The sequence below is a fragment of the Xiphias gladius genome, chromosome 16 (assembly GCF_016859285.1).
Source record: "Xiphias gladius isolate SHS-SW01 ecotype Sanya breed wild chromosome 16, ASM1685928v1, whole genome shotgun sequence".
Taxonomy (NCBI): domain Eukaryota; kingdom Metazoa; phylum Chordata; class Actinopteri; order Istiophoriformes; family Xiphiidae; genus Xiphias; species Xiphias gladius.
The window spans coordinates 16,104,623-16,119,242 of record NC_053415.1 but is presented as its reverse complement, the minus strand read 5'-3'; the positions used below and the strand labels follow the sequence as shown (position 1 = coordinate 16,119,242).

The window sequence follows — 14,620 nt, the reverse complement described above, 5'->3', positions numbered from 1 at the left end:
TTATCTATATAATTAACATGTCTGCACGATGTCTCGTGGAGAACTTTGTTCCAAACAGACCGTTTTTCTCTCACGCATTCACTCTGCGGCAAAACTCAGTCGCTTGTGTTGATCATCATTCCCACTCACAACCATCAGTATTCCAGTGTGCAGCTTGAGGTGTGTTGCAAACAGCAACGAGCGCAAAAACAGAATGATAAACAACTTAATCTCACTTCTAATCATGCTTGTGCAGAGTGGTAGTTGAATTGCATGAAAGAGATGCCAAGATATCGTCTGTATGCTTAAATGAGCATAGCTACTGTTTGGCATTTTAACCTCTGTGGAATTACAACAGGTATGATTTTACACCACCAGAATAATTTGCTTTGAGGTAAAAATCAATTCGTCATGAAACAACTGATGCATCCGTGTGTTTTTGCTGCCAACAAAGCAGCAGAAATTGTGGTTCATTCGGGGGCAGGTACAGTGGTCTCATTAGTGAAAGTTATCCATGACAAAGTCGTCAGTTTGTACAAAAACAAGGCAGCCAAAGCCACACATTAGGATTTTGCCTATTTATTATGGATATCTCATTCAGAGTTCAGATCATATTAAAGGGTATGACTGTGACAATGCAGACACAATTGTCAATAGCAGTCTTTTCCTGAGGATTTAACAGAGACTGAATGATAATTAGTTTCCCTTTGTTGTCCTTATCTCTTACCTGCAGAAATGGCCAATTTATGCAGGCTGCACCCTGGCCAGGCAAAGTTGATGCTCCCCGGAGTAGCAAAGCAGCCATGTTTCAGACAATGGGAATGAACTCAGGGACAACTCAAGGTTGATTTAGATCCGGAGCAACACGGAATTAAATGCGGAACTATGGCACACTGATCTTGCCCTAATGTTGACACAGCTCCCTCTCAGAACTGTTTTCATCGGGTACCTGCATCACCAAGGAGCCCCATGCATCCCCGAGATCTGGACATGTGAGACTAAACATGCAAACGCCAGAAATATTGTTGAAATACCGAGTGAACTAAATGTCAGTCCGTCTTTTCAATATGAGATATGAGATTGATGTGAACAGGCTATTGAAGGCAAGTGTGATAGCTACAGAAGGCAGGTTATACCAACAGCTGTGATATTTGAGCTGTGAAATAAGCCCCCCCCCCCCCCTTTTTTTTTTTAGAAGTATAAGCAATTCTCTTATGTCCTTTACAGCGATTATCCTGAGAACACTATCAATCTGTCTGCACCTTTATCTTGTGGCTGAATTTTCTCAAACTAATGATAACGAGGTACAATACAGAAGACAGGTGGTGGTGTTTTCATTATTGATAAGGATCTTTAGTTCTGGATATCCAAAGAGCTCCATTGATACTGACAGCATAGCACTCTGAGGGGAAGATACCCAGTTATACTTGAAACATTTTTCAGCGTTAATGTTACATGTTTTCACACCACATTGCCCATCTGATCCACTTCTCCCTAGAATGACTACTTGTCAAGTCCTTACCGCTTTTACTACATCCCAGCCAAACACATTTCATCGATCAATTCATAATCCCTGGTTCACATCCACATGTATTAGGAGCAACATCCTCCAGCACGTTTTCTCTCTGATGCTGCTACTCTGCGCGCACATCAGTAAATGAATCACGTAGCACTAGAACAGCCCTTCTTCATGCGATCTTGCCAGACCTATTGGAGAAACCCCCGCAAGGCAAGATCTGTCACTGTTCACTCATTTGCTGGAAGACGATCAGAAACTATGTTAAATGCACCAAGAAATACACTGGAGTATGATATAAAGGCGTCGAGAGGATTCCGGTCAGATCTCACTGTGAAGGGAGCAGGTTTCAACAGTTGACGCGGAGAGAACTGAGCGCAGGAAAAGCGATTAATTTTGATTCTGTGAAATCTTCCAGCACCTTTTTTTTTGCGTTTTCCTGGCAACGTTCGTGGGGGCAGTGCAGATGAGCATTGTCCGAATGAAGGAGGCAAGAGCACTGGCTCCGATTGGACTGGATTATAGGATTATTGGACTGATTATAGGACAATCATCGGGCAAAAGTCGCAGCCCTTCTGTGGATGCTCTTGAATGACGGGAACACAAAAGGTTGGACTGGAGTGACAGCTCGGTATCCTGTTTTAATTCTACTTTGTGGCACGGGCAGGCTGTATGTGCTACGCGAGCAGAAGCCATATGCAACAGTGTGCCGCACGGGGAAAAAGTAAATGCAACGTGAATGGTAACATCGGGCAATGCTGCATTTTGAACGGGCATGTCAGTATTTGCCGTAGCCTAGGTGTAGATGTCGCATGAGGGCAATGCGCTTTTGTAAGCTACGGTCTAACCTTCATCACAGAGATTCAAACGCTTTAACCTTGGATGCAGTAGGGAATATTAATACTTTATAGTCATCGATTATTCATGAAGTCCCCCCCAACGTGAGGAAAAAACAAATCATTTCCCGCACAATAGCCGAGGTTGAATTTGATCTTTAATTCATGCATTATGTGTCGTCGGGCGGTCATCTTTGTTTACACAAAGAGTTCATCCTAGCCGAACGGCATGTGAAAGAGGTTAAAATCCCGACTGAAAGGAGATAACGGTTCGCAAATCGATTTAATACCCAATTAGTGTGAGATCGGCGTCAACCACACGCCTGGTTCGGGTTTAGTCCTCTAGGTTTGCCGTAATCAACAGGTTGAAAGTCAACGAGGATTTTTTTTTTCTTTCTGTCTGCCACCACCGCATATTCAGTTGAAGGGATGCGTCTCTCTGTACCCATTTTCTTTCTGCTGTGGGTTAAAGCCCTGACATTGAAAAATCTCAATTATTCTGTCCCGGAGGAGCAAGGACCTGGCACAGTTATAGGTAATATAGCAAAAGATGCCGGGTATGGGACCATGGAGAGAGGGAGAAAATCCAACTTCAGAGTCCTGGAGAATTCTGCACCACACCTGGTGGACGTTGACCCGGAGAGTGGACTAATCTTCACTAAACAAAGGATTGACAGGGAAACGTTATGCAGGCGCAACCCAAAGTGCCAGCTCTCTATGGAGGTGTTTGCCAACGACAAAGAAATATGCATGATCAAGATAGATATACAGGACATAAATGACAACTCGCCTGGTTTTCCTTCCGATCATGTTAATATTGATATTTCAGAAAACGCAGCTGCTGGCACACGCTTCCCTCTGACTATTGCACATGACTCAGATCCTGGGGAAAATGGGATAAAGACCTACCAGGTCACAAGAGATGATTACAATACCTTTTCTTTGGATTTAAAAGTGAGGGGTGATGGGACTATATATCCAGAGCTGGTGGTTCAGAGACCTCTGGATAGAGAGGATCAGAGTCATCACACCCTGCTCCTCACAGCAATTGACGGTGGGGAGTATCCAAGATCAGGCTCCATGCAAATCAACGTCAGAGTCACTGATTCCAATGACAACAGCCCGGTTTTTGAAAAATCCTCATATGTGATCGAGATTCCAGAGAATTCGCCCCCTGGAAAAGTACTCATAGATTTGAATGCCACGGACCAGGATGAGGGAAGCAATGGGCAGGTGGTCTACTCCTTTACTGGATATGCATCTGAGAGAATCCAAGATTTGTTCTCCATTGACCCCAATACTGGCGTCATCAAGGTCCAGGGAGAAATTGACTATGAAGAGAATCCAATCATAGAGTTTGATGTGCAGGCTAAGGATCTGGGGCCCAACCCGATACCAGGCCACTGTAAAATTACTGTCAAAGTGCTTGACAAAAATGACAACTCGCCATTAATAAGTTTTGTTTCTGTCCGGCAGGGAGCCATCAGTGAGGCAGCACCTCCAGAATCTGTCATAGCACTGGTCAGAGTGACAGATAAAGATTCTGGCCGAAATGGTCAGCTTCAGTGTCGGGTGCTGGGAAATGTACCCTTCAGACTGCAGGAAAACAATGACAATTTTTACACGCTGCTCACAGACAGACCTCTGGACAGGGAAATGAAAGATGAATACAATGTAACAATAGTGGCGAGAGACAATGGGATTCCTTCTTTAAACTACACTAAGTCGTTTACTGTGAAAATCTTGGATGAGAATGATAATGCACCACGCTTTACAAAGACTATGTATTTGCTACAGGTGCCTGAGAACAACATCCCAGGGGAGTATTTGGGCTCGGTTCTGGCCCACGACCCAGATGTAGGTCGTAATGGAACAGTGTCATACTCCATTCTGCCGTCACATATAGGAGATGTTTCGGTTTACACCTATGTATCTGTTAATCCCACCAATGGAGCCATATATGCCTCACGCTCTTTCAATTATGAGCAAACAAAATCCTTTGAGTTCAAAGTTCAGGCTAAAGATGGAGGATCTCCTCACATGGAGAGCACTTCTACAGTCAGGGTTAATGTCCTTGACGTCAACGACAATCTCCCAGTTATTATTTTACCCCTTCTGCAGAATGATACAGCTGAAATCCCGGTGCCTAGAAACGTAGGCATTGGATACATCGTGACTACAGTGAAAGCGGTGGACCATGACCACGGAGAAAGTGGACATTTGACCTATGAGATTACAGAGGGAAATGACGACCACCTGTTTGAGATGGATCCGGTGGGGGGAGAGGTCAGAACTGCCCATGCTCTTTGGGAAGATATCGCCCCAGTGGTTGAGCTGGTGGTGAAGGTAACTGACCATGGCAAGCCCCCCTTATCTGCCGTGGCTAAGCTGATCATTAAGGCGTACACAGAAACGGCACCAAGAGGGGGTTCCAGCGCGAGCGGGGAACAGCAGCACTGGGATGTATCCCTGCCCCTCATAGTTACCCTCTGCATTATCTCTGTCATGCTCTTAGCAGTCATGACCGCCATTGCTGTCAAGTCCAAGCATCAAGATAAGGAGGCTGGGAATTATAACTGCCGCATGGCTGAGTACTCCAATCCTCCAGTGGGGAAGGGCAAAAAGAAAAGGATCAACAAGAGTGACATCATGTTGGTGCAGAGTGAGATGGAGGAGAGAGATTCTGCCAGCAGGATGAATGTGGTGAGCAGCCCCTCTCTCATCACTTCACCAATATGTTTTGACTACCAGAGCCCTCTGCCGCTCACGCTGCCCAGGTCAGAAGTCATGTACCTGAAAACCACCCCAAACAGCCTGACAGTCCCCAGGGCAGGTTGCCACTCCAGCTTTGCCGGGCTTAGCACAGACACACCAGCGAATAGGATGTCAGTGATACAGGTAAGGAGGATGCCGCACTGTATTCTTTATCTGGCCTTTATTCTCGCTTATCTTCACCCGCTGCTTTACCATACAAATCTGACAAAAGAAAAGTCATCGACTGAAAAAGAAGAGCTCTGTCACTTTGAGTAAACATCATTATTATCATTTTTTCTTTCCCTCTTATTACAGTATGAAGTATTCTCTGTATATAAAGCATGATATGGCAACCTGGTGTCAGAATGTATTTATGTGTTGTAAATGGCATTTCACTCAGACAAGCTTTTTTTTTAAGGAGTGAAAATCATTTTAGAAACTGTTCAATTGTAAGTCTTCTCTTGCAAAATGGTACAGGTGGTCCGCATAATCAGAAAGTCCTCTCAGTTAGACATGCAAACAGTGTGAGTCTTGAACAAGGCTGCAGTGACCCTGCCAGATCCACTGCTATAGAGTGAAAACAAAACCCTGCCTGAAATGTGGGATTGGACAGGTGTTTGAGCAGCTTGTCCGATCACATTACTGAACCAGTGTGCACTAGACAGTTAGATGCACACAGCATAACCTTACGATTGCATTTTTTACTCCCTACAAATATGGGCCAGATCCACCCATCCGTATCCAAAGTTGGCACGATAAGGCCATTAATAGGGTCCAGCCTTGCCTTGTAGAGAAGGCAGGGTTGAATACACAAGCCAGCTAACATGCTAATTTGACAGCATGGTCTTGTAGTGCTGTTTAGCACACCAGAATTATCTGTTGTAAACGATGTAAATATCTAGGACAGTCTCACAGACAGTCTCATTTGGAGATGATAACACAGATGACAAGGCCTGGCACTGTCACCAGTCACTAGGGTATGTGGGTGTGATCAACACAAACACATTATTCTCAGGATAGGGGGGAAAGGAGGCTGATGACAGTGGCTAATGCTTTACTCCCTTGCCTTGCCAAGAAGACACATATGGTCACAATGGAGATGTGCTCTTATCATGCCGTCATCACTGGCAGGTGCTCTGTGGCTTTTACTGACATCTTGCAGGTGCCATAATAAAAAATATAAGAAACTGAAAACCTGACAAAAACATTTCTGTTCCTGTCTGAACCTCATGTAACTCAGGCTATTGTTGAAAAATTGCATGAAATTTTGAACATGGTCAATGCAAAATATTATTTTTCTTTTATGTCTAGACAGAAAATTTCCCCTCAGAGTCCAATTATGCTGGCAGCAGGCAACCATTTGTTCAAAGGTAAGAGGTCTATCCAAAGGCTTCCTGACCAGTGCATTTAGCTTTTTCATCTTTTTATCAAGCCAGCTGACTACGGCTATTAAATACGAACACTTACACAGAGGTAATGGCAAGTTATGTTTTTTTTTTTTCTTCCTTCTACTCTGCTGCAGCTCAACATTTAAGGATGCAGAACGAGCAAGCCTCCGAGACAGTGGCCATGGTGATAGTGACCAGGCTGATAGTGACCAGGATACTAATAAAGGCTCACACTGCGACACGTCTGCCAGGGAAGCCCTCAAGATGAAAGCAACAGCAGTTAATGGCCAGCCTTTTGAGCAGGGTGAGTGGACGCATTCTCCTCCTGACATCTTGAAGATGCCTAACTGACTCTTGTACCAGGCATTGTTTATACTTTACGCACTGAGAACATGCACGCAGCTCGCTGGTGTTTAAGTGGAGGTTCATCAGCGTCTGCGTACAGCTAACGCAGACAAACTTTTAACATGGAAGAGGTAAATCGAGACTTATCAGATGCCGGTACTGTTATTTTGTACCGCTTTACGTTGCAGACAGCCCGAGCTGTGTTGCAGAGATGACATGAAGGCACCAGAGTGGAAGGTAGATGGTAGTTTAAAAGGATAAAAGAGTCCATTGGCTGAAGGTAGAATGTTCAAACATCTTCTGTTTGATTTAGCCATCAAACAAGCTCATATGCATGGCAAAGTGTACCTCCGTCTCTTTCTTTTTTGATCATGTCATTATTTGAACACAGCTTCGCTGCATGCATGTCTTGAATAACACGACAGAGACAAGAAGGGAAGATAGACACTTGCAGTGCAAAATGACAGGTATTTCTGGTGCACATGACAGAGTGTTTCCACCTTTTGCTTTGAAAGATATTCTCAGTTATTATCAGTTTTGCTTTGGTTACACTGTTTTGAAAGGAGCTTTACTTTAAAACTGAAAATAGAAATGTTGAATTTTATTTTACAAATCTGAAACGATCCGCACTGTCAGGAGTACAATCATAGATGATTGTCAATCTGTCGCAACCTGGTTGACCTGATAGGGCCTGATATATATTTAGCTATTGTGGATATAAACTGAAAATATGAGAGCAACTCTCACTGGTAAGATAAAAGATAATGGGGGACTTGAGTGAAGTGGGGATGTTTCTCATTTCCTTGTGTGAGCCATGGAGAAGAATGGCTTTGGTCATCAGGTCCCTATGCAGTACTTTCCACACCATTTACATTGCTATGAACTGTTTGTTTGTGGCTTACTCAGGAGGGCATAGATGGAAACACTCTTGTGGCTGCCAGAGGGATGTGTGAATCTCTCTCTCTCTCTCTCTCTCTCTCTCTCTATCTATCTCACTTTTGTGTATGTGGGAGAATGTGCTTGTGTGTGTGAGTGTGTGCGTGTGTGTGTGTGTGTGTGTGTGTGTGTGTGTGTGTGTGTGTGTGTGTGTGTGTGCTTGTATCTGCTATGAGGAATTATGGCAGACCAAACTTGACTCTGTGGGAGGTGTAAATTCAATCACAATTTTTTGCTGCACAGTTCTGAAACTGATTCAGCCCAAGTTCTAAGGCCAATCACATTCAGAGATATTGAAAGAGATGTTTTGTACATGCGAGACTGAATATATACATGTGCAGCACTGACGCTTGCTTGACAGCAGTGTCAGTTAATTTATAGACCTGCATTTGTAAGATAAGAAAAAAGTGAGGTATTGCTTTTAATATTAATGGGTTTTGCTAATGCCTTTCCTGTAGGTGAGAAATTTAGTTAAAAAGCAAAACTAATGGTTAGATTAAAGAGTGTTCTCTCTTGTGGGGTTAGTCAGTTGAACATTAAATGGTGTCACTGTCTGCTGACTACAAGATGGAAGATCTACATTATGCATTATGCCTTAGACCTGATCACACAAAAACATCACCCTCCAACCCACACACCCACACACTCCTTCTGTCTCTTGCTCAAACACACACACACACACACACACACACACACACACACACACACACACACACACACACACACACACACACACACACACACACACACTCACACGTACAGGTACAGATACATTTACACAACAACAAAGCCCCTGTTTTGCAGATTTGGACAAGATAGCGTTATTATCCAAAATGGGGACACCACAGAATGTTAGTTCTAAATGCACCAACACAAAAGCTTGTGGGTTAAGTAGTATTGCTTTTATGTCTTTACCTTTACCTTCCCTCTAGTCTCCCGGCTGCTTTGATACAGGTAATATATGCACCTGTGCAGCTTCCACTATCATGCAGTCTGAATATTTATTCACTCTCACAGACACCAGATGCACAGTGGGTATGTTGCTAGACTTTCTCTGATTCTATTTATAATGGGCAGGCAGTTTCTTTGTTTTTGAACATGTTATTGTTCCATTCACAGTTGCCCGTAAAATCACAGTTCCTTTGTCACTTTGTCATGATCCTATTATGTGACTTTGTAAATGCAGTGGACTATTTAAAATTGTATAAGTCTGTCATTTTAGAACTATAATTTAACAAATTTTTATTCAGTGATGAAATGGAAAATGGATATGGAAAGCCAATGGCAGGCACAATAGGTGAAAGCATCCTTATTTCCTCATCCTCTTCCTTAAGCAATTTTGTTAAAAATAACGTAGATTATAAATCTACTAACAGTAATGTGAAATATTATTTTTTTCCAAATTGGCACTTGTAGTTAATAGCTTGTTTATACATTGCATGCAAAAAAAACTATAGTGTGTGATCATAAAGGTGTGATTTTGACAGAATAAAAAATGAAAATCTTAATCCCTTGTAAGCATTAATGGTAACGCTACACTTGAATTCCCCCTATAAGCATTCATAAGCAGTATATAAAAATTTAATAAATGGTTTCTATCACCCCATGCAACTCTAACATTCTCATGTAGTTGTAAGCAGATATAAGAATTTATTAATGTTTTTGTTAACAGCTCCTCCTCTGGGTGCCCGTAAGTGGAGGCTGGTGTATAAACAGATAATGAATGACAACAACTATATATAATAAACAATAATAGTCTCCACAGGAGAAGTTAGAAATGTTGATAAATACTATACATTAATAAGCACTTACCTTATCTGCTTATATCTGCATTATATTGTGTTGTAAAGCATTTATTGAGTGTCTATGTAGTGAATAAAGGCTAAATAGGGCGACTTAAAGTGTCACTGCATTAAGATTTATATTTAATGTCAACATGCAGACACAATTAATTCTGGTTATATAAGACACAATAGCATAAACTACAAAAATACCATAGTCTGTTGTTGCAAAACCTTCTAAGCACATACATCCCTTTGCATCAACATCATCTGCAGTGGTGATAGGTAGCATGGAAATGAATTCAGCATCTCCCTGCTTCTCCATTGCTTACGCTTATTGTTCTGGCCTCATGTATCTGTGCCTAAAAAATACTTTTCTCTATGGCTCTAGAAGAAAGACGGAGACACCCAAATACCCAGGGCACAAACTGTAATCATGAGTGTAGATACTTCACAATGTAGCACTTATACTATGCAGAACCTGTGTTACAGTTTTGCCAAATCAGAGACATCATTTAGTTTTCCTTTTGATGTAGAATGCATTTTGAACTCAAATATGTATTTCTCCTTGATCTTAGTCCTGACAAAGAAAGCATTAGAATAAATACAAAGACTAAAAATGGTTTGTAGAAAATTGTGGTTACAGTTTGGTGCACCACTAACTTAATACTGATGTGTAACCAATCAATTATTAAAAACAGACTTTACTTCTACTTCTTTATTACAGACTTTAGGACTGTAATTATAATCACCATGCTTCCCTGTTTGTTAGCTAGCATCTCCCCACCAGATATAACTTTTTAGAAAGAACAATAGATCAAATTATGATAATTGTTGCGATCTAACTTGTTTTAAACCCTTTAACCATCTTCATCTAAACTACATATGAGAGATTATGATAATTTATTTCATTTCATTTTCCTTAATTTCCCAGGAAAAAAAAGTATTTTTCAAGGGAGACCTGGCCAAGAGGGAAAAAAAAAAATGTTACAACAGTAAATACAAACAACAACACAATTTCCAGTTAAGATACAATAACAGACTTCAGTTTCCCATAGCAGTCAGTTTCCCATTAAGATGCGTTTGGATATATATATAATGTCTATGTATATGTTACTATAAACACATTGACCAAGTGTACAATTTTAGAGTAATCAGCTCTGACAATTTTATGTCTCATTTAGTTGAAATTTTACTTCTTTGAGTAAATTCATGTATTATTTTACTCTATGTCTGTAGCTTTGAACAGGATACAAATTAAGACTCTTCCAAGGTTAAACATTTTTACATAAAATTAGCATCATTCAGTTTTAACCACAAACACAGCTGTTTGTGGTTAAGACTGAGTGATTTGATTTTATTGAGAGACAAACCGCATTTGTTTTCATGTAGGCATTGTTTATGTGAAGCAAATAAGGTGGGTAGGGTGCTCCTCCAGCTGGGTACAACAAAAAACACAGCATACAAAGGAAAGGAAGGTTTGCACACTCCTAAAAAATGCATTGATGCAGCACATGTACAGTATATACAAACAAAAAGTGACAGCTCCATTTACAATTAGGTTATATCACATGATACAAAATTACTCCCATTATTCAAAAACATACTAAGTACATAAAACCAAATAATGTAATGAAAAAAATTACTGTAGCCCGTGTAGGAAAGATGTAATACTGTTTTTTTTCGTAGTGTAAAAGTTGTAGTGTAAAATTGACAGCCCCCTTCAATTTGTGAAATCACTGTCCAGTCATATAACAGTTCCATTGTTTCCTATGGCTGCAAGTGCACATGTGGGTGTGTTTGTGTAAGTGCTCATGGTGTTGAGCAGCAGTATGCAATAGTGGTGGTATGTCGTTTGCAAAGGAGCTCGCATTGTACGCATGTTCCATGGTGCTGGTTTTCACATCTCTTGGGGGTTGTGGCACAGAGATGGTTTCTGTTTTTGTTTGAACTTCCTCCTTGGGTTTGGGTATCCTCCAGAAAACTGGCCAAGGCTGGTGTGCGAGGAAGGCGCTGTTGCCTTTGAACAAGAGGATCTCCCCACCACTTCTAGGAAAGAGCCTCATCTTGTGGAGCTTCCCCTTGTTCCAGGCTGATATTCTCATCCTCATCAGAGCCAGTTTTCGAAACGAGATCAAGTGCCTCATTCACAGTTAGTCACTTGCTCGTGGTCTTTGATATCATAGAATGGCATGTGGGCAAGATAGAGAAGCCTTATTTATAGACCAAAGCTATGAGAGCTGATCAGTGTGTTATCGAGTTATGTTGTGATTGGATGAAATATTGTGGACATTCCCATAAAAACCGGTTTACTGTTTTGGTTGGAATTTTTAGTTTCCATGGAGGAGAAGGAGATGGATTTATGAGAGAGAGAGGATGTGAAGTGTTAATGTGTGGCTGCAACTAGATGGGAGAACTTTTATGTTTTCTGTCATAATCTTCCTCTGGGGAGAGACATCTACATGAAGGGAGGGATGTTCCAGATGTGGTGTGTGTTGTTTTTGTATATGTATTTGTCTGGATGTGTATTACAAGCGTATTGATTCATTTCTCACAGTTGGACATTTTTAACAGGAAACACAATGGACAAAACCCAAGTGATGTCATTGCAACCTATTTGCAATGAGAGCAAAGAAAACACATTTATTAAAGTTAAATCAACAGAACAACAGGAAGGTTAAATTTATACTTTTACAAATGAAATTGATGTTTCACTTTCATGTATAACAAATGAAGGGAAACCATCATTTTCTACCAGTTTACAAAGACACATTTGACGTTTTTGCTTCATGTGTTTACATGAAAAATACCTTGATGCATTTTCAAATTAATTTTTATAGCATAGTGTAGTGGCTACAGATACGAAGAACACCCTGTACATTATAACACCATGGAAATTGGCTCATTCTAAGTGTCGCTCTCTGTGTACTTATTTTATGTCTGCCAGAGTTAGACGTGGTATGAAATGCTAAAGACTGAGTTAGGGCACAAAAAGAGATTCTTAACTATTGCTCCACTTTTGACATTAATACAGTCAAACATACATGTTGTACAGTCCTGTGGTGTTTGGCTTGGTTTGCGGCATCAGCTAATGCAGCTAAAGATACTACAGTCATGTTATAATCAGGGACCCATTTCAATCACCTTTACAATGCCATGAAGAACAGGTTGTGTGTTTTCTTTGTGTCAAGTGACAAAAATGTCAATTTCTACCTCTAGTACTGTACGAGTGGTGTACTGCTGTACAGCTATCCTTAGACCAAGTTACATGAAAATGATTCACACATCCAAAAGTAGTATTTTTTTGCCACAGGAGGAAACCTTTGATCGCTGAGGTCCTCTTGTGGCAAAGACAGGTCATAATATGCGTCCAGTAAGAAGAAGTGAAAAGAAAAATGTCAGGAAATGCAAATGAGCTGCTGATTATGCACCAGAGCCTCTCAAAGTAATTAGAGAATTTACCACAGGTCAAACTAATGAGTGTTTGTGCAGCTAATGGAGTTTCCAAAATCCAGCTTTACTTGGATGTTTTCTTCCAGATTTGATTGACCGATTTTCACCCAGTTTTTTTTATATGCAAAATTAATACCTATGAAGTGTTAAAAACACAGCAAAAAAAATGACAATAATGAGCTCTAACAATATTATAACTAACAACATCCTAACTACAGAATTTCTCACCACTTTCTAATCAGAAATGGTGGATACCCAGGCTCATGCCAATTTCACAGTTTTTTTTTTCCTGTTTATTCCCACACAAACTGCTGCTGCTGGAAATGGACATGAAAAACCCATCACTTCCTCTGCACCAGATGATATTTTCCTGGAAACACCTACACATGTTGTTGAGAATAGCATAGGGAAGATGTTGAAAAGGCTGAATCATTTGCTACATTGACCAGCAAAAGGAAAAAAAGCAAAATGAACTTTTTTTTTTTCTATCACAATGTTGTGTATCATTATTTAAAATTTTAAGTAAATCTCTAGAATGGAAAAGGTTGTACTTTAGTTAATCAAAACAACATTGCTAAATCTAACTCCCCCATATCTATCGCAACATACTGCTGGTTCTTATTTGATTCTGAAAAATTCAACTGATGCATACTAAATAACTAATAACAAAAAAGATACTAGAGTTAGTAGTGGAATTTCAAGGATAGTACTGGAATTTGTGTTAGATTACAGTGCTCTATTCATTCTCATCTACATTTTCTTCTAGGTTGTTTATTCTCACCCCAGCAGGGTCCAATACTAATGTTTAACTGTTTTTGCAGAGCAAGACAAATCCGTCCACTGCACCGATGAATGTCGTGCACTGGGACATTCTGACAGATGCTGGATGCCAAAGTTACGGGTAGGAAGCCAAGCAGACAGCGCCGATAATCGCACCAACCTTTTCATCCCTGTGGGAATGGATGCCATGGTAGAGACAGAGATTTATGGCACCATCAGCTGCAGCAGCAGAAAAACCCTCAGCACTTTTGGAAAGGAACAGCGGGACAGTACAATCCTTGTGGCCAATGTCAAACCTTACTTAAAATCGCAGCGAGCCCTAAGTCCACCGCTACAAGAGAGTCCATCTGCATCCAGTAGTCCGACCAAGAGTAGTATGCCCCTGGACTTGGCCAAGCAAGGGTCCAAAGAAGAGAGGGAGGGGGATTCAGACAGCAGTGCCTACGGCCCTCCAGATGGCCAGTGCTCCCCACTGCACACTGAATTGGAGGAGCCCTCCTACCTGGCCTGTGAGCTCAGGCCTAAGTCCCTGTCAAGCAGTCTCATTCACAGCTCTGTCATCAGCCAGGAGTGTGGGGGGTCAGATTATGCTCTCGATCCACGGGACTCTGGTAACTGACATGTCAGATGATCTTGCTCACAATAACCTGCCAGGGGTGCGATGATGATATCACAGACGAATGACCAAGAGGTGATTTTTTTTTTTTTTTTTTTTTTTTTCTCCACCCACAGAGGTGTCCAGACACGCATTGTATAACCAAAAACCATCTGCTTTGTATGTTTTTTGAGTTTGTGACTTGTTGTGTTAAGGTGAAATATGTGTCCTTGACTGCTGTGAAGGTTTGGGGGGGA

The 14,620-nt window shown here is 41.2% G+C and overlaps 1 protein-coding gene across 1 annotated transcript; it reads left to right on the top strand.

Annotated features, from left to right (window-relative positions):
* Positions 1–2,760: 2,760 nt before the first annotated feature.
* LOC120801737 (protocadherin-17-like) lies at positions 2,761–14,387 on the top strand. The gene is made up of 4 exons (XM_040148952.1): positions 2,761–5,229; positions 6,397–6,455; positions 6,608–6,777; positions 13,810–14,387. The coding sequence occupies exons 1-4, from the start codon at positions 2,761–2,763 to the stop codon at positions 14,385–14,387; spliced, it is 3,276 nt and encodes a 1,091-aa protein (XP_040004886.1).
* Positions 14,388–14,620: the final 233 nt, after the last annotated feature.